Consider the following 27,406-nt stretch of genomic DNA (forward strand, 5'->3'; position numbering starts at 1 on the left):
CCTCTGATTTTGATCACTTTATTAGCCACTGTAATTTGAATAATCTTAATTAATCTCTAAGCTTAAAATGTAGTTCTTACATATGAAATTGACTCAATTACTTCAAATTAGTGACTGCCCTAAAACAAATTGGTGAACTTGTTTAGTATGGAATGATAAGAGCACATTTTAGTGATGGGGAATGGCACAACTAAAATTCGTATGTGACAAGGGCGTACACTTTGCAACAAGTGCTCTTTAAAAACGTCTTTTAATGATCTACAGCTCATTTAAAATGAACTTAGAACACTGTCTGCTTCTCAACCAAACTGATGGTAAAGTAAACAGCACAAAGGTATTTATCCTATGACTTCCTCAAAATCTCCCTTACAAGGATGAAGAGGATTTTCCTTGCATAGAGTTAGTTATCCTGCTAATTATCCTTGTGGGGGTGGGAGGAGCGGTGATGTTGATATTTGCAGTTGTTGAACCAACTTGAAGGAAAAAAAAACTGAATATTTTATGTTTGATTAGTTCATATGTACTGTTATGAATCTGAGCTGTTCAGTGTATTTGTGCCATGTATATGTGTGCGTATCTCAATGAAGGTCTAGAATTAGGATTCTAAATTGATCACTGATATCTATAATGAATCATTTTGGACAGGCTGGATCTAATGCAATCTATTGGGCTTCTCGACATGGTCATGTAGAAACACTGAAATTTCTCAGTGAGAATAAATGTCCTTTGGATGTCAAGGATAAGGTAAGAACAAAATTATTTTCGTCTTTTATGCAGAGAGCCTTTTTTTAATAGCTTTATCTTAGCAGGGAGAGAGGTCTTTCAATTGGAATGATTTTCAGACGTGCCACAATCTTAAGAATGTGACTGGATTATTTAGTTGGGTTTTATAAGCTGACATGTAGGGCTGTGATAACACAGCTTTTAAGTAGCTGGATGTACTGATCATTCTTCTGACGGATGTTAACCAAACATGAATATAAATGTGGTGAGTACATGGTGGGTAGGTGGGGAAGTACAAACCTAAATTAATTTTCATATGAACACTTGGTTTCATATTGGATCTCAGGGTAAGATCGTGATTCTGTTTTTCATTCCTCTTGATTGAAAATCACTTTTGTCTGACAAGTAAATTTGGCTGTTATTAAGTTGAGTATAATGAAGCTTAATAATTTATAGCTGATGAGCAGTTACCTTGTCTCTGGCAGTATTACTTGAGCAACATAGGCCCTAAAAGATAGTTGCTGTTAAAATCTTATACCATATCAATGTTTTTGTTAGCCAAAGCTCCAGTATAGAAGCAGCTACACTTGTGAAATGTAGTTGGCTTACTTTGTTCATAGAACTAGCGCAAGGCAAGGCATATTAGCAGTGTTAGTGCTCCACTCCTGATAGGACTACTAGAAGATAGGCTACTCTCATAACATAAATACTGTTTCCTTTTAATATAATAGCAGCAAAAGTTTGCAAATAATTACATGTAATGACCAAAATATGCCAGAATGCACCAAAGTGTTAGACCCATCCTTACACATGTGTACAGAGTTGGATGGTAGTCTGAATAGAAATTGAATGCATGTTCCAGTGCCAATTGTGCATGCATCTGCCTACTCATAGTGCTCAGAATTCCCATTATGGCTGCAATCTTGAGCAAATTAAGTAGGAAAATGAGTTCTGGAAGAGGAAGGCCTTTGAAGAAATACCTTGTCAGATGGTGTAATAACTGTCAGATATAACTACAGTTTGTGAGCTGGAGGTCTCTGCTGACTGCAGCTGTGGCATTAGGATACAGGAAGAGTGGAGCAGCCGATGCAGCATGCAGGCATTCCAAGCTGTACATGGTGGTTTATCTCTGGGGGCAACATAGGAAATTACACTGGTATGTTCTTTTCTAATTGCAGTCTGGGGAGACAGCTCTTCATGTTGCAGCTCGATATGGGCACGTGGATGTTGTTCAGTTTCTCTGTAGTATTGGGTCCAATCCAAACTTTCAAGACAAGGTGAGTCACAGGCGCTTTCTGTTTTACTTACACAAACACAGCTTTACTATGAGTGGTGAAAACTCTTAGTCTTGCCTTGGCATGTTTGAATTTGAAAAAAAAAAAAAAAAAAAGAAATAAAAGAATTATGGAGGTTTTGATACCTCTTAATAAATGAAGACTATTCAAAAACAGAGTGCATGAACCAACCACTGCTGTATTCCTAAAACAGATTTTCTTGAAATCTCAAAGATTGAGAAATCCCGCATAATGAAGGTGTGGGTGGCACTGTGTGCCCTGTGAGTTCAGCTAACACTTTTTGTTAGTTGTTGCCTTGATTTTGTATTCTTTTTACGGGGCATGAGAGATTTTGGAAGTGACAAGTGGCCAATATTGAAAATGAGAGGAGAGCTCAGGAGAGCTCCTTTAAATAACATATGTTTTCTTTTTGTGTTGTTTTTCTTCCTGTGAGCTCTGAACTAGAAACTCTTGTGAGAAAACAAGAGAGAAAGGGCTTCATAGAGGGGAAAAACAAACAAACAAACCATGCATTTGACCCAAATTTCATTGATAGTCTACTGTAGGTGGGAATTCCATGAGCCTTCCAAGGACCTGCATCCTCTAGGACTACCTTTTTATTGTTGAAGCAGCAGCAAGCCAAAGGACCACGGGATATACTGTTCAACTTTTTCCTTGGATTTTTACAGAAATCTTGAATACAGTCCAAATCCTCCAATATTATATGCACTGTCTGTCTCTTCATTGTTATTTGCCAAGTACTGAAAGGATATCTCATTTCTTAGAATTTGATAGAATTACTTTTTCTGCTTTTTAAGCCTCCTTGCTTTGTACTGGGCTACAAAATCAATACTTTCAGTAGTTTCTTAATGGTGTTCCATGTAACTGTCATGAAGTACAGAGCTTTGGAGATGAAAGTTTCGAAGCTTCCTTGGTTCAAACAAAAAAGTAAATTAGACGCAGTCACAGCTGAACTCAAACAGCTCAAAATGCATACAGTTTCAAAAGCTTGTTGTGATGTGCATTTAGAAGAGTCAGGTTTCTAAGTACCCAAGTCACTGCCTACACTCCTAAATCATTCAGATGTGCTTTGAAGACAGTAAGCAGAGTGATCTGCCTCAAGCTGCAAGTCTAGTGGGATTTTGTGTCTCCTTGGCGAGTGATCTGTTTTAAACACCGGTTTAGTCCCTTAGCACACAGGATGTAGAAGTTGCTTATGAATGAGGATCTATTTTCAAGTAGGAGAGACAAGATAGTTAGCTTTACCAGCATGGAAATATCTAGACTAATATTGCAGACGTTCAGGATGTTGTCAATAGATAGCCTTACGGTGAGAAATACAGGCTCCCAGAATCCAGGTAATGATGAAAATCTACTGCGTCATTGTAATCACTTAGGAGTGTCAGCAGGAATTATTCTTGCTTTGAGAATGTCAGCATTTGAATTTACCACATCTTTCTACAGGGCTTATTTGATAGACTGACTTTTTTCTTACCTGTCATCTTCCTGTCTCTCTAAGTTAAGGTGGGGAATTGCTTTTCCTAGCATTTGTTTCAGCTCTGTTTTTTTATATGTTTTTTCCCATGTTGCTAGGAAGAAGAAACCCCATTGCATTGTGCTGCCTGGCATGGCTACTACTCTGTTGCCAAAGCACTTTGTGAAGCCGGTTGTAATGTAAACATTAAAAACAAGGAAGGAGAGACTCCACTCCTGACAGCATCTGCTAGGGGATACCATGATATTGTGGAATGCTTGGCAGAACATGGAGCTGACCTTGATGCAACGGACAAGGTTAGTTAGGGATGAATGAGCTGCCTCCAGAGCTCATAGGTGCCACAGATCTGTACCTGAGAATTGCTTCACGTAAATGTTGCAATGCTGCGTTGTTTTTATGACGTGAGTTTTCTAAGTAATTCATACAGAGAATATGGATGACTGCTATAGTCTGTAAAGTTGCCAGCTGATTATTTTTCCATCATTGTTTTTTTCTGATTCATTATCACCTTATCAATTATCACCTTATGAATAACATTCTCTATGGAAAAAGGAAGGAACATTGGGTTCTGTAATTGGCAGCAAGCTACTAAGCGAAAAAAGGATGAAATTGTTTGCCTTTGATTCCTATGGGTCAGCTGATTCACATCCATTTCCAATAAGAAAATTCCAGTTATTTAAAAATATGACTCCATTTGAATAATTTTTTGTTTTTCACTATGTGAAAATTAGCTTTGCATTTCATTGCTTATACTTTTGCTATGCTAGTCCTTATAGCTAGCTTATTGCTGATAGTTATTAGCTAGTAACTAAAACATATTCAGTAAAATGTTTTTGCTTCTAAAAGAAGTAAATGTTCTAGTTATATTGCGTATACATTGTTCCACAGAGAGGAAGCTGTAAGCAGATTGCTTGACTTCCACATCACAAGCTTCTGTTAGTAAGCACTCGAGTGGTCTACAACGCTCAGCTGGTTGTTAGAATTGGTCACTCTTCCACTCCTCACGGAAGTCTTTGGTAGAGAATGTGTATTTATGTTTCATCCATTCCACTGCAAAGTCTGGTGGCTTAATATAAATTTGCTTTCATCCTGTCATTGATTTGTTCTGCCAAATATTGTGCATCTCCCTGCTTCTACCCCTGCTCTTCACCTCCACAGCTAGTCTGCCCCCACACTCCCCTCCCCCCCAAAAAAACAAAAACATTTTGATTCTTGAGGCAAGGACATGCACACGATTACCATGAAATGATTTTGACTCTTTGTCAAAAAACAAACAAATGATTTTGACTCTTTATCAAAAACCACTTTGATACTTTGATTTTCAGCAATATTGAAATCTCACATACAAGTTGTCTTGCGATTTCAGGATGGCCATATAGCCCTACACCTTGCTGTGAGAAGATGTCAAATAGAAGTAGTTAAAACCCTCATCAGTCAAGGATGCTTTGTAGATTTCCAGGACAGACATGGTAACGCTCCTCTGCATGTAGCCTGCAAAGATGGGAATGTTCCTATTGTGATGACACTTTGTGAAGCAGGTTGTAATTTGGATGTTGCTAATAAGGTAGGTGGAATATTGGAATATTGGTACTGAACTACTATATTTAAGAGCTCGCCTACTGCATTAGATGACCTTTTCTACCTCCCCTATCAGAATATTTTTTCTTCCATTTTTTTTCTCTTAAAAAAGCCAACTGCAAAGCATTAAATTATTCATGTTGCAAACTTAGCTGTTTCATTAAATAGATGATTAAAGGTCCATGAAGAAAGAGCCCAAATGAATTAGTTATTACAATGTACTTTGCTACTAATGTTGAAGTATATACCAACCTGCTTCCCTAGCCACATAGCTTTTTTTTTATGCAGATTACATCTTAGGTGCTGAAGAACAGATGAAATGCTCTGGTAGCCCAAACAGCTGTTGATTTGATGTGATTTAATGATGCTAAATTGCTTGTAGAATTGGAGACTGGTGCATTTTTAATGAAAAAGCTGCTTTGAATTCTTCCAAATTTGTGAACAGATCTGCACTGTCACCTAACAAGTGATTTAAATAAAGTGCAGATTCTGTTGCCAGTAATAAAAATGCATGTTATGTTGGCTAGTTTATGTTTTTTTTTGTCTTAAGTTGATTAATTAAAATAAATCCTGATATTTATTTTAGAATATAATAGCCTTAATTTATATGTAAAAGAAGTTGTCACAAGCAGAACACATGAATTCTCAATATTAAAATGTTAAATGTAAAATTATGTTCAAAAGTTGAAGTCAGCAGACTAAGTAAGGTTCTTTTTGGGAAGTGTCCTGCTGCTCATTCTTTTGCATACATGTGACAATTGCAGAAATACTTGTCAAATGATAAACTTCTTAAAATGTTGATCCCAATGCATATTGCTGGTCTGCTGCCTGGTGAAAATGTGGAATGTCAACAACTGTAGTAAGCACGTTCCAAAGAGAAAGTTTAATAGCCTGTCCATAAACTTTGAGATACTAGTGCTTTCTTGGCTTCTTTTCTTGTGTAATTGTTGCATTTTGCTTCTTTTCTTGTGTAGTTGTTGCAAATTGTTGTGATGAGTAGATTTGATACTGTACAGGTTTAACATTTCTGGCTTTCCTCCTATGCATGTTTAGGTGAAAGTAAGTGTTTCAGGAAATTTTCATGTAGCTAAGTTGAGTAAGCTTAAGGTCAGCCATTATAGTTAAAACAAAAAGTGGAGCTTGGGGCTTAGTATTTGTTTCCAAATGTCTTTCTCTGGCCTATTTAATTTTTATATGCTGCAAAGTTTAAAAGCTTTTTGTAGGAATCTTTTGTAGGAACCTGTGATTTGTTTAGTTCCAGTGTTGTAGTTCTGTTGTTGTTGTTGTTGTTTTTTTCTTTCTGATTTTTCTATCAATAACATGTTACTAATTAACACTACCATTTTTTACAAAAGCTCTGATCTTCTCTACATTAGCTAGATGATTAAAGTTGTAGGGCTTTTGGCTTGAGGGTTGTCCAGTGAAATCAGTTTTTGCTTTAATAATTAAAATTGTCAGCTGCCAAGCCAAAAAACATACAATAATGAGCTCCCCAGTCCTGCCTCTGAGCTTAAATATGATTGACTATGCAATTAAATCCAGATCCACTGCTGAGAACACATTTTGGGAAGGTGAGTTAATGCAGCAAAAGGCTGGATTAACACCTCTTTTCATAAGTGAGATTGCTCAGCTGGCATCAGTGGCCTGGCCTCAAGCACACCACAGAAAAATCTGTCAGCCTTTAAGTGTTCGGTGGATAGGGGATCATGGTATAGGAGCTGCGATTAGATTTTGTGTCCTATTATTCTTTTAGGAGTCAAGTATACTGGAGTGATTTTTAGAGTGCACTTTATTTGAAAGGGTGAGTTCAGGTCTTGCGAAATAGAGGATATTTATTTCTACTTGTCCTCTTCAGCAGTGAGCCCTGTAATGTGAGTAAATTAACATAATGACCATCTATCCTTGGTCCTCAAGTCTGGCATTGTCGGACGTGTGTGTAATACCAATTGAGGGCACTGTTGGTTTCTTCCACAAACTACGTGCAGCAGAACATCATATGCATTTATTTGAATTGAGGTGTCGATTTTTGAGGAGCAAGCATCTCTTCAGTTTCCAGTTGGTTGGAAGTTAGCTTTGCTTTCAAATACTCTTTTGTGAAATAAGTACGTGAGTTTGGTTCTGAATGGAGGGTTAAAACAGGGAGAACAGTATGAAAGTAAGAAAATGTGTGAAGAAGTTGTAAGGGGGTTTACAAGCAGAAAATGTATGATAGTGTTATTTTTAACAGTAGCTATGAATATGAAAGACAAGAAGTGGCTGGCATGAAAACCTGTTGTCAATGAAGAGACTTGGGGGAAAAAGCAAAAATGGGTAAAGGAATACTTGCAGCACTTTTCTTCTGTCACTGGAAGCACAAATTCCTTCATGCTGAGTACTTAAATTCATTTCTAACTCCTTGTGGGTAGAGGAGGAAACTGAGAACATGTACTTTTCAGTAATTCTTTGATTTGAATAGAATCCAGAGCTTTAAAGGTTAAGGACTCTGTTGCTTAACTAGTTCATATTTTGTTAAGCAAAACACAATCAGATTTATCAACACTCAGCAAGACATTCTCAAATACAGCCCAAAAATGCAAAGGATTCCTCCGCAGCTGTGGGGAATTAAACTGTACAATCATTTTCCATTTCTAAAGTAGTCAATCTAGACTCTGTTTTCAACTGAGCTTCAAGCAGTTATGCTCAAGCAGTAGTCAAAAGTACTTTTTCTTACCATTTTTGCAAGAACTTTGCTGTGTTTCAGTACCTATAATTGTACAATATGTTTGATTATTAGTCATGAAAATTGGAAGGGTGTTCTTTTACTAACATAACACTTTCTTTTCCAACCATTAGTATGGAAGAACACCTTTACATCTTGCAGCAAACAATGGCATCCTTGATGTTGTCCGGTTCCTGTGTCTTACTGGTGCCAATGTGGAAGCTTTAACCTCTGTAAGTATTTGTTTCTTGTCTGTTTTGTGTATAATATTGGAAAATCAGTTAATCTCAGGGCGGAAGCAAAGGTCAAATATAAATATATAATGAAATTTAAAAATGTTAGGCTGTAGAACATACACAGCTTGAAAAGTGTTACCTGTTGTCCACTTGTTCCTCTCTTACAGCTAAATTTGAAACTAGTTAATGTTCAGTATAGCTACCACTTCATCTGCAGAGTTTCTACCCCTAAGAATTACTTGTAGCATTATGTTTTCTATATGCAAAGTAGGCCACCATCACCAAGATAATTGTCATTTCACATCATGTACAGTTTCTGAACAAATGTAGAGTATATATCTTGGATTTATTTTTTTTGCTTTCAGGGTTGTTAAAAAGTTTCATTTTCATGTCGTAAGTGTGTAGGTGCATAGATGAGTAAAATAGCATGCAAGTAACCTTGTAAAAACAAATCATTTATGTCAGATCAGTCAGCAACACTGCTTTCAGTTAGAACCACTCAAGATATTTTTCTTTCACACTGCATTGAGGAACATCATCCTGACTCTTGTATCCATGGAAGGAATGAAGGAATCCTTCATCATACATAACTCATACACACTCTGTTTACTAGGCATCATATACACCATGACGTGTGTTTTGAACCTACTAAGCACGTTTTATTTTTAGGAGAGTTGCATCAGTTTATGCTGTTACTTGCTCTAACCGTTTTGTTGTACTCAGAATAACTGTTGTTCTGTACATGAAAATCATGCTGTGAATTTGGTTTTAATTGAATCTGTGTTTTACAAAGTTCTTCTCCATGCAAAGTATCCTTGAGATGACTGAAATGGAGAGAAAAAGGAGAAACTGTCTGTCTCGTTTGCTTTACCTATTGATGAAAATTGCAAACATTTTTGTTTTCCTACACATTGAGCGCTGCTTGCTTCTCTAAACATGTATCTTGTGTGACAACGGGAAACCTTTAAAAAGCAGTCATTGAAACAAACAAACTTGAATTGTGGTTTGAAGAAGTTTAGCATCTAAAAATGACATTTGGAAAACTAGATTGTAGATTGCTGTGTCCATGAATAATGAAATGTGCATGCGGTGGACATTGTGGGATTTTTACATCTTCATGACCTGTTTTCTTTCCTTTCGTATTTTCCTTTTGGTATATCTCATTCCCTATGAGTGTTTTCACTGTAGGGGTAAGTTATAACAAAAGGAAGCAGAGGAGGATTCGTGAACTGTTTTTTGTTCATTTATGCCATGATGGCTGTGTTGGTATAATTGCCCTCGTTGCCCCTGTCCTTCATAGATGAAAGTATATTTTATCTCTTCAGTTTCCTTTATCACCTTCACATTGATATAAATTGTGCTGATACTAAATCTGGCAGGAGGAACACACTGAATATACATCAATATCCATTATTCCAGCAGTGTCATAGCAGAGAGAAGGGAAGACAAGAGGGAGGAAGAATATGTGGTGTTTTTAATAGTGTCTCAGTTTTGCAGTAGTTTGCTAGATGAATGCTGAACTATTCTGAAAAGTCTTATTAGCAGCTCTTTCAGAGCCAGTGTAGTAGAATTAATTGCCTTTTTCTTCTGTCAGAATGCCATTTCTGAGAAATTAACTTTTTTAGCACTGTTAGGTAACTGTGTGCTGGAGTATGTTGTCTCTGCCTCCTCCCCAGGTTGAAGTCTGTTTTACTACTAGTTCACCTTTGAATTTGATTGCATCAATGTTAAATGACCTTAGGAAATCTCATGCTGCTGGAGCGTATATGTAACCTTTTCCAATGTTCAAAAATCACCAAAACCCTTCTATCTGTTACGTGCTGTGCTATTTATTGGTCACCATGTTCTTGATTCCTGATCATGGAAGTTTCTAAACCTGTACCAAGCTTAAATTGATGCTTGCAAATGGTCAGTTAAATTCAAGACCATCTCTTGCAGTCATAGGTGTCTTGTTTGCAACAAAGGAGTCAGTCAGCAGCTTTCATGAATCCTGTAACCAAGACATTTTCAGATGCCAGTTTTGCTTTTTCAGCCTCTACATAAACTGTACTGCTCAAGAAAGGTCAAACAGGAAAAATAACTTACTGAAACCCATCTGCTCTTTTGTTTGTGTATTTATTTTCTAATTCTTGTGCTCTGCAGTTCATCTTGTAGTGGCCTTCCAGAGAACTAAACAGCATTATCTTGCTCACTGTTACGGATAAAAATGGAAATTTTATTTTCTGTTAATTTCTTTATCAAGGAAGCAACTGCTTTCTTCACGTATCATCTCAATCAATACATTGAGCTTACAGATCTGAGTCAAAATTATCAATAGAAATGTAAATTGAATTGCTGGTATCCATCAATTTCAACATCTCAAAATGTTTTTTGGAGGGGGCAAATTCAGCCTAGAGTTCTATCTGATCCAAGATTAAACAACTATGCTATGTCAGAGAGCTAGCCTTGAGCACACAAAACTCAGTATGGAAGTATGGAGTGAGCCCTGAGTCATGACACCACCATCCCACTGCTTCATGTTATCTTGCCCTACAATGACACTTGGCCAGGCCTCTAGCAATTCAAATCATTTCTGTTGCCATTTTTCTGGTTTGGGGAGCAGTCACCTCCAACCATTTGTAGCCATGATTGCTGATCAGGCTCTGCCTGAGCCACTGCCATCCACGTTCATTGCCAAATTCTCATCAGATGGTTATTTCCTTTGTGTTTGCACCCAAGCAGCTGTGTCAAGGAAATGATAAATCAGAGTACAGTTATTAAACCAAAGCCGGAGTTGAAGCCAGAACAAAGCCCCATGGAGCAGAGAGACATTGCAAACGAGGATGTCAAGTCAACTCAAGCCATGCTGATACAGTTGTGGAGAGAGGGGTGTAGGACCTGCCCTCATTCTAAGGGAAAGTGCCTGTACAGGGAGGGTATCTGACACTCAAATTTAATCAACTACAGTTTTGACTATTTCTTGCTCGTGTTCTGTTCCTGTTCTGTTTGAATTACCTGAAATAATGAAGACCATAATAATGTGTATGGAAAACTGAAAATGACTTCTGTAGGTAGATGCTCAAATATCAAAGGTATTTATTTCATATGTAGGGTAATAGTTACAGTATCCTCATGAACTACTTAAGACAGTACAGGTTTCACATGAAAAACTAGATATCAAAAAGAGAAGTCCAAGAAAGAGGTTTTAGTTTTACACTACATTGCCTTAACGCTTAAAACCTCCTTTATATAAGAGCATGAAAGAAGCAGAGTCCTCATAAATTAGTTACCTGTTACCGGAATATAAAACAATAGTGTTAACATAGACATAACAGCAAAAGTAGTAAGCAATTTTTCTTTCAGTTTACTTCATATTAAACTGCTGATGTATGAAACATGGATAATTAAATGTCAAGAGCAGAATGCCGCAGGCAGATTTGCTTCTCCTTTTGAATTTGCTGATGTAGTTTTAACAACATGGTTTACAATGTTCTTGCTTTCTGAAAACCTCCAGTGACTGGTATGTCATCATCATTCTTTATCCATGAGTAAATAAAAATCACTTGCTGTTCATCTAAGTGAATATGCTGATGTGTGTCCTCTTTGTGAACTGTTTAAGCTTATAGATCCGTTTAGGATGTAGTATCTAGAAATCACTGTTATCTAGTAATTGGTGAGGAAAAAAGAGGAGTTCAAAGAGGGAATACTGGCATCATGCTAAGGCTCTGAATTCAAGTTGTCTTGTTACAGTGGCATCCAGATGCCAATTTGTAAAAGAAATACTGTTCTCCGTTTTACTGTGTGTGTCTTTGGACCATTTAAGAAAAGAGATTCCTGTGGGTGTAATCATTACTGGTTCATTTGTGGTTTTTTTTTTCCCTTCTCCCTGATTAATTTGTGTCTGACAGCAATTACTGCCATTCGCAGAGCTGAGCTATGTTGCACATGACTTTTTATTGTGGTCAGAAGGAAGAAACTGCAGCTAATCATTTGTTTTTCAACAGGATGGGAAAACGGCAGAGGATCTCGCCAGAGCAGAACGGCATGAACATGTAGCCAGTCTGCTTGCAAGACTTAAAAAGGTTGGGAATGCATGAATTTTAACTGGGTTTTTCATGTTTCTGAGATTGCAGGAAACATTTGACCATGGGAAATCACAAGATCGTCCATCATAGCCATTCTGAAAAACTGTTGTAAATATCCTTACTGAAATGGCATCCTTTTTTAAAAAATACTTTTTTTTTTAATTTTAAATGACCCCCTTATTTAAATCTACTATGTACATATTAGCAAAAATGGCCAAGATAGACTGCACCAGCATTCCATCTTACCCACTCTCACAGTGCCCACCAAAGGTTCTAATGAGTTTAGAAGAAACTGAAAAACATACTGTTAAAAATCAGCACATCCTGAAGGAGCATTTATATTTCCCCATCGTCGCCATTTTAGTTAGATTTTGGTTATGAAATAAGAAGAGTTTGTGGCCTTCTGGAACGTTTAGCATCTCCTGGAATAGTAGAGTAAGTTCTCACACTCTTTTTTAAATTCTACAGTTTCACTATCTCAAAATCTCCTTACCACTAGAATGCAAAGCTGATCTGCACTTGTCATAAGGCAGTAAGTCTGACACATCTGACAGACACTGATTGTTCAAGATAAGCAGCATCATTTGTGCTATGAAGGTGCAGAGACCACTTGCCTGGAGATTCCAGGCAACAGCCAGAGCTGTTAGAGTGCTGTGCTGCTTTAATTATGCTGGTGATTCTGTAGTAATCTGAAATCGTCCTTTTATATAATTTTGGAGTAAGAATATTTGTGTAGTAGGCGTTGCCAAGGTAGAATTAAAATCACATCCTGACAGTAAGTCTACATTTGCTAGAATTGTAAAATATATCAGTGAAGATGTCATAAAGTGCCATAGGTCAGGCTTCCTTTTCAGGGATATCTTTTTTATATATTTGTCACAACAGGATCCATTTTATATAGTTGTCATCCAGTGTTCCTCCCTTTCCCTGACCTCCCCTCCCCCACCCAAAAAAAAAAAAAAAAAAGCCTGTTTTTGTATGCAGGTGAAGAAAATTGAGTTCCAGATGTATAGAACAAAAGGGAGAAGATCAGATAAATCTCTTCTGAAAGAGATTTGTAGTAACTTTCACACTCTCCTTTATAGTGAAGTATATTTAATTACTGAATGCTGACTATATCTGTGGGGAAAATGTATGATAATTATATAGTTGATCAGAGTACACTTTCCAAAACAGAATCTGATAAACTGAAATTAAGAAACTACAAACCACTGAACTATTCTAGTATTACTCAAAATGGGCAATGTAATCTAGTAGAGTGTGCCTGACACTTGTTTCATCTTCAGTGCCTGTGGAGGATTTTGTTCCTAATAGCACACATACGAAGAACCTACTGTCGTATTGCATTCTCTGCAAGAGCCACTATTAGCAGTCAGGGTGTGCAACATTCCCACTGTGATGAGCATATTTCATATGTACCTGTTAGGGAGGAAGGAACTAAATATGCTACCATTTCTGTCCAATTTCTCAGTGGAGTTGCTGCAGGCTCTTATTTTAGGGAGGCTGCTGTGGGTGCTCTTTTAATGACTCAGTGTACATATGAAACACAGCTCCAAATGGGAGAATGAAGGAAGAGAGGCTGAAGCTAGTTCTTTTGCTCCTCTACCTCTTGGCTGTCTCACAGTTACCTTAAAATAAGTCTTTCTGGGGTGAGAGGAGAGTTCTGTCCTCCACTGCTTCCTCTTGCTGAGTTGATTTCCAAGCTCAGCTCATGTGCTCAGTTGCAAGGTATCTGAGTCTGATTGCTTCTCGCTGGAGGAAGAGAACAAGACATCTGATTTGTCAGTTCCAGTCCCTGCTACTCTTGCTGCAAGACGCAATCCTTGTTGGTTATGGGTGAGCATAAAGTGGAAAGCTCTTCTGCAGGAGAGGTGATTGGGTTTGAAGAAGGCCTGAGTGTGAGGATGAGATTGCAGCTGTTTGCAGAGATTGCAGAATTTTTGAGGAAAATTCTCTCAAATATGAGAAGTGTAGAAAAAGTTGACAGAAAGAAGGGGGGTGCATATTGAGTTTTCACATTGCTCAGGTGGTAGCTCTCACTGCAAAATTCTTCAGTCCTGCACATATATAAGGTTGGAGATACTAGTTATGCTACTGAGAATCATGAGTAAGGAGAAAGGGAGCTGAAAGAAACTAGTTTTTCCTCTTTTGCCTAGTCCATTGGAGGTCAAAATGATCCCATTCACTGATGTTGACCATGAAACTGTGTGATTTTCATGAAGAGACAAGGTGTTTTAGGAGCTAGCATTCAGCTGTATTTTGGCTACCTATCCCTCTCCCTCATGCCACTTGCATGATGGAGCAGATGGAGGAACTGATCCAGATGTAACCTAGCAAGAAAGCATTATTTAAACCCTACGTTTTGAGTTTGCTGGAAGGAACTTCTTGCCACACACTCAGATTTCTTCTTTATGTTGAATTTTAGGATACGCACAGGGTGCTTTTTATCCAGCAGCTGCGACACACTCAGAACCCGCAGCCCCGGATCAAACTGAAGCTGTTTGGACACTCTGGATCTGGAAAAACGACCCTTGTGGAGTCTCTTAAGTGTGGCCTGATAAGAAGCTTTTTCCGAAGACGTAGGCCTAAGATATCTTCCACAAACACAACCAAATTCCCCCCATCTCCATTGTCTTCCAAACCTTCAGGTATGACTTTGACATTGTACATTTGAACAATAAATCATTCTTCTCTTCATCTGTAGAACTCCAAACAGACAGCTGGTGGCTGTGCTGTATAAGACATAATAGCCTGTATGTGTAAGAAATCAAAGCAAAGAGGGAGTTGACTTCTCTGCATGCAGATTCATACCTAAAGTAAGAGCTAAGAGGAGCAGTGGGTGTGGACAATGAAAAATGGTTCAGCTTGTGTTCACTGATGTGGTGCATAAGTGAGTTTAAGAAAGTGGAGGACAGGACTTGTGAAAACTGTTTATTTTTACCAAGAAGTCCTAGACTGCATGCTACCATCATGGTTTTGGGATTATGATTTGTCAGCATTTTTGAATGCAAAGTCTGTGCAGAATTAAAACAGTTGCTTCATCTTTAGATGATATTTTTATTAAAGTATAACTAAGGATTCAAAACTGTGGTGCATTGGAATGCTTTTCTGTAAGGCACAGGAATTCATCTGACAAGTTAAAGGTGTCTAAAATTGCCTCCAAACAAGAAGAAGATGGAGCCTTTCTAGACTGAAATAAATGTATGCAAATGGTAAGGAACTGCTCATGAAGCACCAGTTGGACTGTGTAATGTGGAGAGAGCTGCAGGATGGGTAGTTAGATTTACACATCAGTGTGCACCTGGTTTTGGAAGAATCCCACATTTATGGTAGGACATCAGGAAGAGTGAACGGTTTGTCCAGGTTCCTTTACTAACACAGTCTGTGCAATGTGTGCAAGCTAAGCAGGCACTTTGAAGAGCTCAAGTTGAAGTTGCTGTTCAGAAATAATCTTATTACGTAAGTTAATGTCAGATGGGGTCAGAGTTGCTTTTTTTAAAACAAAACCAAAAAAAAAGCATTGGATAATGCTTGCAGTTCGGGGTTTTGTCATTATTTCTAAATAATTTTAGATTAGGGTTAGTAACGGATTTCATCTCCACATTCTCTCCAGTCAGCCGAGGAAGCCATAAGGTAGGTAGGGTGACTTGACAAGATACCTGGCACAGAGATTGTTATTACAGTTTATTGTTCATTTATCACAAGGCATTCGCATCTGTGATGACAGAATACACAAATGGATTAAATAAGTAAATCAGAAGTTCTCGGTTTATTTAATGTAATTTACTGTGTCGTGTAAAGGGAGACTAATCGCTTGAGGAATTGTCAGTTCCTGGAGGCACTGCAGGAATGTTTTGACTGAAGACAGATTTATTATGTCAATTGGTACCAAGACCAGAGGATAGGTCTAATGCTCTCATACCATCATAAATTCAAAGACAGCCAGTCACATTCTTTGGCAAATCACCTTAGAAGTAATTGTGAATTTGAAGCATACACTTGAAAATAGCTTATCTAAAAATAAATCTTTAAAGTTGTGCAGTGCTATCCAAATGAAGCTACTATGACATTGTTCTGATGCTTGGATTTGGGGGTTTTGCTTGTTTCAGTTCATTATATATCATGTGAATAATGTTCTGGGTTGAGTGGCAGACAATTAAAACAGTACAGTTTGGTGGATACTTGATAATGTGATTATGTTTTCAAAAGTTCTGTAAAAACAAGTACATGAATTCACTGTATTTAAATCATGTGAGCCTAAAGATTTAAACACTCCATCAAACATGAAAGTACAGTTGTACTGCTGGCAGGTAGTTTCTTTCTATATTAAAATCTGAATATTAGAATTCAGCATCTACTGGGGGGAAGAAGTCTTTACTTCCACCACTAGATGGTGCAAGTTAATTAGAAGCCCTTTCATTTCTCATTTATAGAATCTATAGCGAGGTGAACTGAGCAAATTGCCTACAAATAAAATAACTTCAGTTAAGGGCCTGCTTTTCTTAGCCACCTCCTCATAAATAGTTATTACGTGGTGATATATTTATCCTTACTTAACAGATTCAACTATACAAATATGTAGCATTTCTATACCAATAAAAACAACCCGTTCTATGAAATTGCAGCCCTTAGATATAAAAAGTAGTATATCTTTGCAATATGGAAGAGCTTTATCCATTGAAGTCTTTTGTTTCCAATCTGCTGTTTTTTTCTATGCTTCCCACCCAGTAGTATATCTGTTTAGGTGCAGTAAGAGCTATATGGGAACATTGTAATATTTTCCTTTTCAGCATTCAGAATAACGATGTATTTGTGTGCACTCAAAGCTTGGTAGCCAACTCCTTTTTCTGAAAAATAGTTTGGTTTTATTAATCAGGTTTTATGCCTAGCATACCTATTGTGAAGTGATCTGACTGCAGTTTTCCCACAATTTGTAATCTCATTTTCCTTTCCCTGACCCAGTTTCAGTAAGTATTACGAATCTTTATCCTGGTTGTGAGAACGTCAGCGTGAGAAGCCGTAGTATGATGTTTGAGCCAGGCCTGACCAAAGGTGTATTAGAAGCTTTTGTTTCACCTGCTCATCACTCCCACTTCTCTGCTGATGACCAGTCCACCAAGGCCATTGATGTTCAGAATGCCTACTTGAATGGTAAGCGGAGGAATGCCTTAGTTCTGTGGGAAAGGCAATGCCATGGTGCGTGGTTTTAGAAACAAAAACAAGTGTCTGACTTGGTATAGGACTGACTGTGGTTAAGAATTCAACACTGTTGGGGATTGGTTTGTTTAAGCAGAAGGTAAATCTGCATGAAATTTTCTGCTTGTAATACACATAGTAATAACCATCTGTGGCAGATATACCAGCACTACCTAGAAGAGCTTTTGAGATTAATAAGTGGGGCAGAAGGAACGGATTTGGCATAATAGGAGTGGGTTCTAGGCTAAAGGCCCCTTCACCTACACTGCATGTAGATTGGGGATTTTGGCAGACATAATCCAGTCTCACTGGCCCAAGTGACCTCACCTTGCATGTGGTACCCAGGTGTATGAAGAGCCTACCATTCGCACTTCCCAAGGGGTCTTCAGCAAATTTGGTGAGCACTGTGGTGAGTGGAGCTTCTAGTTTCATTAATTTGGAAGGCAAGCCAGCTGCTCCACAGTTGGAACCAGTTAACAGTGAGAGGGGTCAGTCAGAGAAGTTACTTGAAAACCTCTCTACTGTGCCAAAGCAAAACACTAATGCAGAGCTTTCTGTTTATCCAGTAGCTGTCTTTTTTCATAAGTACACATAGATGCTAGTAATGCTTTTGAGTGTGAGAACCATACAACAGGTACATACCACCACCCCTGCTAGTCATCAGAGAGGTGGTAAGATCTCTCTGTAAAGATCTCTCCTCAGCATTTGCAGCCTTGAGGCAGAGCTCAGATTAATCAAGTTTTTATTTTGGAGAGAGAAGCCTACTTACAAATTCATTATATGCACGCTAACACATACTGACAAAACATTTGTCCTAGATGCTGAAGAGTTTGGCATGTAGCTAAAGCTTGTTCTTTATCTGGGTTAATTTCTCCTTTTGATATAATTTGAAACCAGGTCAAATTCTGCAGTAAAACAGAGTTGTGCAACAGGCTGTCAGAAGGATTTTCTTTTCTGTCTTTTTACTATCTTGATATAGAAGGAAGGTGTGCACATGGATGAACTCTCGATAGCTGAATGCATAACGGCAGATTTGAGGTTTCTGGATTTTTTTCTCCTAGTTCAAGGTGCCTCTGAATCAGCATTTATTTAAATAGGTGGAGTACAAGTGTACTTTATCAGGTAGTGAGTCTGAGAAGTGCAATACAGTGCAGCATGCTAATGCTTTTCTTACCTGAAGTAAAGGAGATGACAGAAAGAATCACTGTGCTGTTGGGATCTTTAGCATGGTGGTTCTCCAGTCCTGACTTACTCATGTGATTTGAGTAATACAATTCCATGAAGCAGAGTAGGTTCTTTGAGAATTTTGAGTTGTTTTTAATACCAGCAGTGAGATGTTAGAAATAAAAAAAAATCATAAAAAATGTTGAGCTTTAGGGAGGAGTACAAAGGAAAAACAGGAGCAGTTATTTGCTTCTGTGCAGGACAAAAGCCAATTTAGTGTGTAAGGCTGCATGACTTGAATACACAGGTGCATCCATGTGGCATCCAGCTGAATGTTCTAGGGAAGTGAATGTGAGAGAGGAACAGATTGTAAGGACCCAACTTCTCAGTCTCTGAGACTATCTGAAACCTGTTCCATTTGTTCATGATTGCATTTGCAGTTTTGCTTTCTCACCTGCATACAGTTTATCTTTGAGAAAGTTTAAATGAGATGAACTGTTCCATTGAACAAGGCTTCATGCTTACTGACAGTGTGATCTCTTTGTCTGTTTGTCTGTTTTTCAGGAGTTGGTGACTTCAGCATCTGGGAATTCTCTGGGAATCCTGTGTATTTCTGCTGTTACGACTATTTTGCAGCGAATGATCCCACCGCGATTCACATAGTGCTTTTTAGTCTTGAGGAGCCTTATGAAATCCAGTTAAATCAAGTGACCTTTTGGCTTAGTTTCCTGAAATCATTAGTCCCAGTTGAGGAGCCAATAGGTATGCTCTTCTGCCTGTTAATGAAATATTATGGGAAAATAAGATTGTGTTTCACTGCAACTTCTAAATCCTCTTTGCTGAGTGTTGTTGTACATCTTCTTTTATTTAAAAAACTTTAAACATTTTCTCAGCAATAAATGATTTCATTTGTGGAACAAGCCTGAAGGTTCCATGCACCAGTTACTCCAACTGAAATGGGTCATGAGATAAGGTGGAGGCTTTTGTGGCAAATGAAGTTTTATGTCAGAAAAGCTGTGTGAAAAAGTGTTTCAGCGTATCGGAACCATTTAAGACCAGTTCTAGACACACTAATTAAAACTCACTTAAGTTTAAAAACCTAATCCTATATTAAATCTAAACACCAATTAGCTCTTTGCAGCATAAATTGGTTTTGCCAATGAGAACGGTACAGAATGACATCGTAGAGTGACGTTACACTCTCAGTACATGCCACTCCAACCTGTTTAACTAGAGTTGTATTTGGAATACAAATATGCTAACCTTTGGCACATCAGGGTGTACAGAAACCAGTATTTCTAGTAAATTTCATTTCATATTTTTTAAGACTTTGCCCAGATTTTAAATGAAATGACTATTCAAGCTTTCTAACAAGTTGAAAGTTACTTGACAGACAAACAAATTAACTTAACTCATTTGTTTCCTTAAAATCTCTGTAGGTATACATACCTGATAGCTTGATTGTGTTTGCAGCAGAGTGTTGGTCTGCAGACTGACAGTTTTATGGAAGAACCATGCTCTGACATGTGTCTTGGTTCTATGAAGCAAAATGTTATCCCAACCAGTGGATCTAACTCAACACTGATGGACGTTCATAATATTGCTATGGACCCCCTAGAAAAGTATATCTAATGCTTATGTAGTGCAGAATATTTCCCCTCTTTCTGTTTTCTGCTCAATTCTGTACGCATGATCTCAGCCTGACAAGTGACAATGATGAGCCAAAGGGCAGACCTTCAGTTTTTAGCTTGGACATATGTATGTCCTTTCATCTTCCATCTTAGGTCAAGTGATGAGGTTATAAATATAACCATTGCGATCTAACTGACTTGCAATTAATTCTGGAAGTAAAAGCTCAGAAGTGTGCAAAAAAACATTAAAGCTGAAAATGCAGTTAACTTGCAATTGTTGAAAGCCTTCCTTGTCGTCTTACTCAAGCAAGGAAACTTAGTTCTTGATTTAACTAGTAACATAATTTAGGTACTTTGCCTAAATCAGCGTTTATACTGCTCAGCTCAATTTGGATACTCATGTGTAACTTATTGTTACAACTCTTAAATAACATGTATTAATTGGCATTTGCAGAATACTTAAACTTTAGGAATTACTTTCCAGTTATATTGTCTGTTGTTATATTGTCAGCTGAAAAACAAAAAGGTTTACAACTAGAGCATAGTTATTAGGGAGTGCTACACAAGTGAAGGGAAATGTGGCCCTTTTGTGAATGAATCAAAATTCGGTAGCTTAGTTGATGAAAACTGAGGTAAGCATATTTCTCCGATATGAAGTTTTTGACAGACAAAAACAGCAGAATTGGATGTACTTTGTTTTTTTAAATAATTGCCTAATGATGTCTCCTCTTTTCTGCAAGATCAGTTTGAAAAAAAAGATAGAAAATGTGTGTTCCATGCTGTCACCTCATTCATGCCATTTGTATCTTTCTTTCTTTCTTTTTCATTCTTTTTCATGGTATCTGCCAGGCTTTCCTACTTAACTCTCACCTAAGTGAGAGGTCACTGTTTGTGTAAGTACTGTAAATAGCATTCATACCAGCATATGAATGTTGTGGACATTGTGTTCTACTTAAAATTCTCTAAGCTGTACCTGTAGCATTAAGGACCATCCAAACATTATGAGAAACCTTTTAAAGAAGCTTTTATTTTTTATTTTCAGTCACATTGATATAGATTGTAGTTAATAGATGTCTAATTAGCATTATTAATAAAATTTATTAATAATAAAACAGTAAGGGCATAAAATATTTATGATACCAAGATTCTAGCTATTCAAATTATACATTATGTAGATAATTTTATAATAGATAACAGCCATAACACCAGTGGTTTGGTTGTGTAGAAATAGGTGTTGTTGTGCTTAAAGTTGGTAAATCTGCTGCAGAATATCCACTGGTATCAAGAATACAATAGCATTGCTACTTAACTGGCTTGGTAAAGCAGACAGCTCCCTGGGCATGTCTCACAGTGAGGAAATAATCTTGTTTCCCTTCTAGCATTTGGTGGAAAGCTGAAGACTCCACTACGTGTTGTTTTGGTCGCCACACATGCTGACATAGTGAATCTTCCTCGGCCTGTTGGCGAGTTTTGGTATGACAAGGACATGTCGTTGCTGAAAGAAATCAGGAACAGGTAAGAGGGGGTTATAATGTAGTGCACATGTTGGTTTCAAAGAAAAATACTAAAATGCATAATATGTAAAAGGGTTTTTTGTTTGGCTGAAGTTATGTGACATTTACATGAAAGAAAGTGCAATATTTTGAGGATTTTATTTATTGAAATATTCAGGAAGCTTATTGTGTGCAAAAAATGAAACAAGCTGCCTTAAGTGAGCTAAATGAGCAAGTGGTGCATAAAATGATTGAGGCTCAGAAGTCTCAGCCTGTAAATACTGAAATAGATCTAAAGGCCGTTGTCAACCATCTGTCAAACATCCTGGTGTGTAGGTTTTGTGCCAGTCTCGGAAAAGTGGGCAATTCTGAGCTGTGGCCTACAGGTGCAGTAGAGGAAGCTGTCCTCTACTGCCACCATTTTCTCTGAACTGATTTAGGATGGGCAGGAGAAAAACTAAACCACACATATGTATATTTTTGGAAGAGCTAGATGTTGTGGAGTCACATACATGAAAAAATCAGCCTAGAAGTTGAGAAAACCATTAACCTTCTTGAGCAAGTATTTGGAGAGTATGCTAATCATGCTAATTTTCACAAACTAATGGTATTGTGTAAGGTAACAGTAATTTATACTCACAGTGAGCACGGTAATCCATGTAAGTGGCTAATGTGATTTGGGGAACCATCCATACCTGTGAGCATTTATACTTGTCTGTACTATACAAGAAACGGATGTAGGAAATCCACCACAACAGAGGCAGAGCAGTGTCTCAATCACTTGAAATAAACCAACAGAAAATACCTGGGTGTAATCTTGCATTCCTGCTATCCCCTCTCTTGTAAAATGTTTTTGCAATTACAAGTCCTAGGGTGCAGTTGTTATCTCCTTCAGAGTTTTAAGCCTTCTTTCTTAGGAAAGATGATAATTTTCTGCTAATGTATCTGTTTATATTCAGGAAAATTAGAGAGCAACTCTACTATCTTTGTGTATAAAGTATTTTAGGATTATCAGTACTACATTTCATCATTATTCTTTGAAGAAAATTAAGTGCTGTGCAATTTAAGGTTGAAGCGCTGCTGAATTAGGAAAACTGGATTTGGAACTGAATAGACGATTAGTGGCTCTCTTTTTCTTCTAGATTTGGAAATGATCTTCACATTTCAGACAAGTTATTTGTATTGGATGCTGGAGCATCTGGATCTAAAGATATGAAACTCCTCCGAAATCACTTACAAGAAATTAGAAGTCAGATAATATCTGTAAGTAATGTCTAATTGTCTTTGATTGTGTCAGCCAAGATGTGAAAATCTTGGGAAAGAAATAATTTACTGAAAACTCGGTACTTAATTTCAGAACTTAAGGAACAACAGACTGATGACATCGAGGATTCTGTCAGCATTTTCAAAATCGGCAGTATTTTGTTTGGGTCACCAAAATGGCCTCTATTGAAACAATTGAGATTATGAGTTTAAAGCTAAATTTTTGTAGTTTGAGTTGACAGTGATTAGATTCTAGTGCTGACTTTTTTTTATTGTTTTGTGTGTCAGAGTAGCATTACAGAGAAGCAGAATGTATTTGATGGAAATAAGTTTCTCATTAAAAAACACTGGAATAGAACACTTTCCTCAGTTGTTAGAAAGTAATTCTCAACATAGATGGGTGAAGTGGATATATTTTTATATGTGTGTATATATGTGTTTATGTATGTAGATGTTTAATCTTCTTGCTAGGGTCTTTTACAGAAAAATATGTGCTTGGATTTTTATATGTGTATATATAACTTCATGAAACCAAGGGTAAAATAGCCATGGTTTGTTGTAATCAACATGAATCTACATAGCCTTCAATACCAAGGGTGACCAAGCCAAATTATTAGGTAGCCTTTAGCATTTAAATTCTTCATTCTAAAGTCTCTCTTAATTGTGTAATGCCAACAAGACATTTTCTAGCGGCTTCTGATAGGTGTTTAAAAAAAGTGAAGCAACAGTTACTGTATTCCTGAGTTCACTCTGCAGATTGAGGGTTTTTTTTATGTGAAATTTGGATTATTTTATGTTCCCAGTGATCTCTTGGTTCTCAATAAGATTTTCTTCTTTGACAAAACTTTTCTGTAGCAGTTTCCACTAGATGAAATTTGGGGAGCTTTGCATATGCATTGGGTGCTGTGGCTTGAGATTGCAGGGATGAAAGCATTAGTAATGTCCAAAACAGTCAATAGATAAATGTGTCATCTGTACTTCTAATCTAGTACTGATACTCTGCTTCTCACCTGTTGAACGAATTAGTCCAGAACAAATAGTGGTGAGTACAGATTTTAAATAAATGCCCATCTGTTTCTGGAATTGTACTTTAAGACAAGGTTGATCTTCTCACATGTACATACCAGATGGAAGAGTAACAATCCATCACAAGGGGACTCCTCAGATGTGCATGTGTGTCATTTATGTATTAGAACACACACACCACAGCCTCTATTTAGAGAAGAAAAAAAAAGACTGTTCTCAGCACAGTAGTTACAAGTGGGTGTTTTCTCTGCTTTTTTTAAGACTTGTCCACCAATGACTCACCTGTGTGAAAAAATAATCTCTACACTGCCTTCATGGAGAAAAATGAATGGACCCAACCAGCTGATGTCCTTGCAGCAATTTGTATACGACGTACAGGAGCAGCTTAATCCCCTAGCAAGTGAAGATGACCTACGGCATATTGCACAGCAGTTGCATAGCATAGGAGAAGTGAGTGTTTTTTTTTTTATCTAAATTGTGTATCCATACTATCAAGGTACTGCTCTGGTAGAATATTGCTTAATGGGATTTAAGCAAATGTCTATAGTAACTTGTTTCTACTCTTCCTTTTAAGACATCAAAAGAAGTAGAGACTGGTTACTAATGCTTTTTGTTATCATTATTGTCTTGTGGCAATAGAGCAAAATCCATTCTTTGCGTTGAATACTTGCAAAAAAATCAAATGTTGGTTGTTTTTCTTCTGTTAGAAGTGTTAGTTAAAGGTTATGAAAAACAGTAGGTGGGGTGGTATTGTCTTATACTTCGTAAGATATAAACAATAGCTTTCCTATTTATAAACAGATTAACATCATGCAGAGTGAAACAGTCCAAGATGTTGTGCTTCTGGATCCTCGCTGGCTCTGTTCAAATGTCCTTGGAAAAATCCTGTCAGTGGAGAACCCAAAAGCTCTCCATCACTATAGAGGTCGATACACTATAGAAGACATCCAGCGTCTGGTAACAGATAGTGATGTGGAAGAACTGATACAAATCTTGGATGCCATGGATATCTGTGCAAGGGACCTTAGCAGTGGAACAATGGTTGATATTCCTGCTCTCATCAAGACTGACAATCTCCACAGGTCTTGGACAGATGAGGAGGAGGAAGTACTGATCTATGGTGGTGTCAGAATCGTTCCTGTGGAACATCTTACCCCATTTCCTTGTGGAATTTTTCATAAAGTTCAGGTAAATCTCTGCAGGTGGATTCATCAACAAAGCACAGAGGGAGATGCCGATATACGTCTGTGGGTAAATGGGTCGAAGATTATGAATCGTGGAGCTGAGCTTTTAGTGCTGCTAGTCAACCATGGTCAGGGCATAGAGGTTCAAGTTAGAGGACTGGAAACAGAGAAGATCAAATGCTGTTTACTTCTGGATTCCGTTTGCAGCACCATTGATAACTTAATGGCCACAACCTTACCAGGCCTTCTGACTGTAAAATACTACCTTAGTCCTCAGCAGCTGAGGGAACATCATGAGCCAGTAATGGTCTACCAGCCTAGAGACTTCTTCCGTGCACAGAGTCAAAAGGAGACGTCTCTCACTAACACCATGGGGGGATATAAAGAGAGCTTTAGCAGTATACTGTGTTTTGGATGTCTTGATGTCTACTCCCAGGGAAGCCTAGGAATGGACATTCATGTTTCAGATCTGAATCTGCTTACCAGGAGAAAACTAAGTCGGCTTTTGGATCCACCTGATCCCATGGGCAAAGATTGGTGCCTTCTGGCCATGAACCTGGGCCTCCCTGATCTTGTTGCAAAATACAATACCAATAATGGAACACAAAATGACTTCATGTCAAGCCCAGTCCATGCCCTGCTGCAGGAGTGGAGTAATGCTCCCGAGAGCACTGTAGGTATCCTAATGTCTAAGCTGAGGGAATTAGGTCGCAGGGATGCAGCAGATTTTTTACTGAAGGCGTCTTCTGTATTCAAAATAAATTTAGATGCTAATGGTCAAGAGGCTTATGCTTCAAGTTGCAACAGTGGCACGTCTTATAATTCGATTAGCTCTGTGGTGTCACGGTAAGAACAAGTGTTTTGCATAGACATCTTTTCAAACTCCAGGAAAGATAAAAGTGCAAGAGCTTCTGTATACTGTCAGTTATGAGGTTTTACATCAAAGGATCTTTATCCTTCTTCAGCACCACCTTTTTGTGCTTAAACTTTCTACTTCTAACTGTGAATTGTTGCTTTTTATTTGATCTGTTGAAAAGGCTGGCGTACTTCTGGTGTTGTAAGATTATTACAGATAAATAATGTGCTGCTTAATACTGCCATTTTAACTGGAAAGTCTTTCAACTTCTTAGTGCTGCAACTGTTTTATAAAATACTTCTATTCTCCCTGTAAAAGGAAAGGGGAGAGGAATAGCACATATTACCAGAAATGTGTATTTCTTATACCCATTTTTTTCTTCTCATGTTGTCCTCTGCTTAATACTTTTTAATATTTGTAAGGAGAGAAATCCACCTACACTTCTTATCTTTCTGCCTGAATATAACACCACATTGTTTATAGCTGAAAAAGTGAGTGCCTTTTGCAGAAGGGGGGTGCCGTTGATTTGAATGACCCTGCTGGAGTTACAAGAACATGCTACCTCTGTTTCACTTAAATTGTCTGCATGCTTATCATTGCAAGTGGTGCTTGCCTTTTAATTTTCCCTGCATTTTTAAGACTTTGGTGATGACTCATGCAGAGCTTTCTTGTGCCAATCCTGTGGGTACAGATGTGTGATGCCTAATCAACTTCAATTACAGTCAGATCATAATGTGAAAATCTCTAAAACTTGCCAATTATCATGCTTCATTATTTCCATGCACCTCAGGTAAAACTTCATATCGAGTTCAAAAAGAACATACTACATGTGTTAGATGCCGCAGAATAATATTGTATAGCTGTCAGTTGTAATTTGTGTATAACAAATGGTTTTCTACTGTTAGATCCCAAGTTACTTACTTCCTGTACTTGAAAACTTTAATGGGGATAAAAACAAAAAGGATGCAAGATTTCCTGCAGTGAGAACTTTAAAATTGATATGAGGGGATATGATACATTCTCTGTTCTAAAAAGCATGTAATGGTGCAATGTGTGTTTGTGTATATATATTGTATGTATATATATTAATACTATTTTTTCCTTAAACTTACAATGTAGTAAAATTTTAAAGGATTTTTTTACCAATAAACTGTTGCTTGTTTCATCTCTTTCATTTGTATTCTGTACCTGAAAGGAACCAAAAATTCTCTTTTCTTCACAGTCGCAGTCCCGCAGAGGCATTGCCTGGCTTCTGAAGTTCTGGGCACCACCTGTTTTGCTTCAGGGCTTTTCTCAATGTTCAGTGAGAGTATTTGTTTATATTTTATTAGGTGGCCCCTCTGCTGTGAGTAGGTTTATGCTCATTTGACAAACAGCAAGCCAAAATGGGTTGCTACGTCACTTTTTCCTTTGTGTTTTTTGAGAATGAAAACCAAAACAGCAGAAGTGAGTCTTACCAAGGTACCAGGTAGCTCTTACCCTGCCTACCTCTCCGGTTGCTTTAAGCACATGGAAGATCAATGAC

General features: G+C 37.7%; 1 protein-coding gene across 2 annotated transcripts in view; it reads left to right on the forward strand.

Moving 5' to 3' along the window:
- DAPK1 (death associated protein kinase 1) overlaps positions 1-27,050 on the forward strand; it is an 89,189-nt gene extending 62,139 nt beyond the window's left edge. For both annotated transcript variants that reach the window (XM_038170257.2, XM_072030845.1), the window contains 13 exons: positions 646-744; positions 1,902-2,000; positions 3,591-3,788; positions 4,859-5,056; positions 7,903-8,001; positions 11,988-12,065; positions 14,494-14,716; positions 17,031-17,219; positions 18,993-19,190; positions 21,439-21,574; positions 22,695-22,815; positions 24,103-24,291; positions 24,643-27,050. In XM_038170257.2, the coding sequence (XP_038026185.1) occupies positions 646-744; positions 1,902-2,000; positions 3,591-3,788; positions 4,859-5,056; positions 7,903-8,001; positions 11,988-12,065; positions 14,494-14,716; positions 17,031-17,219; positions 18,993-19,190; positions 21,439-21,574; positions 22,695-22,815; positions 24,103-24,291; positions 24,643-25,875 (3,060 nt within the window). In that variant the 3' untranslated portion in view covers positions 25,876-27,050. The remainder of the gene's footprint in view (positions 1-645; positions 745-1,901; positions 2,001-3,590; positions 3,789-4,858; positions 5,057-7,902; positions 8,002-11,987; positions 12,066-14,493; positions 14,717-17,030; positions 17,220-18,992; positions 19,191-21,438; positions 21,575-22,694; positions 22,816-24,102; positions 24,292-24,642) is intronic.
- Positions 27,051-27,406: the final 356 nt, after the last annotated feature.

The sequence above is a fragment of the Anas platyrhynchos genome, chromosome Z (assembly GCF_047663525.1).
Source record: "Anas platyrhynchos isolate ZD024472 breed Pekin duck chromosome Z, IASCAAS_PekinDuck_T2T, whole genome shotgun sequence".
NCBI lineage: Eukaryota > Metazoa > Chordata > Aves > Anseriformes > Anatidae > Anas > Anas platyrhynchos.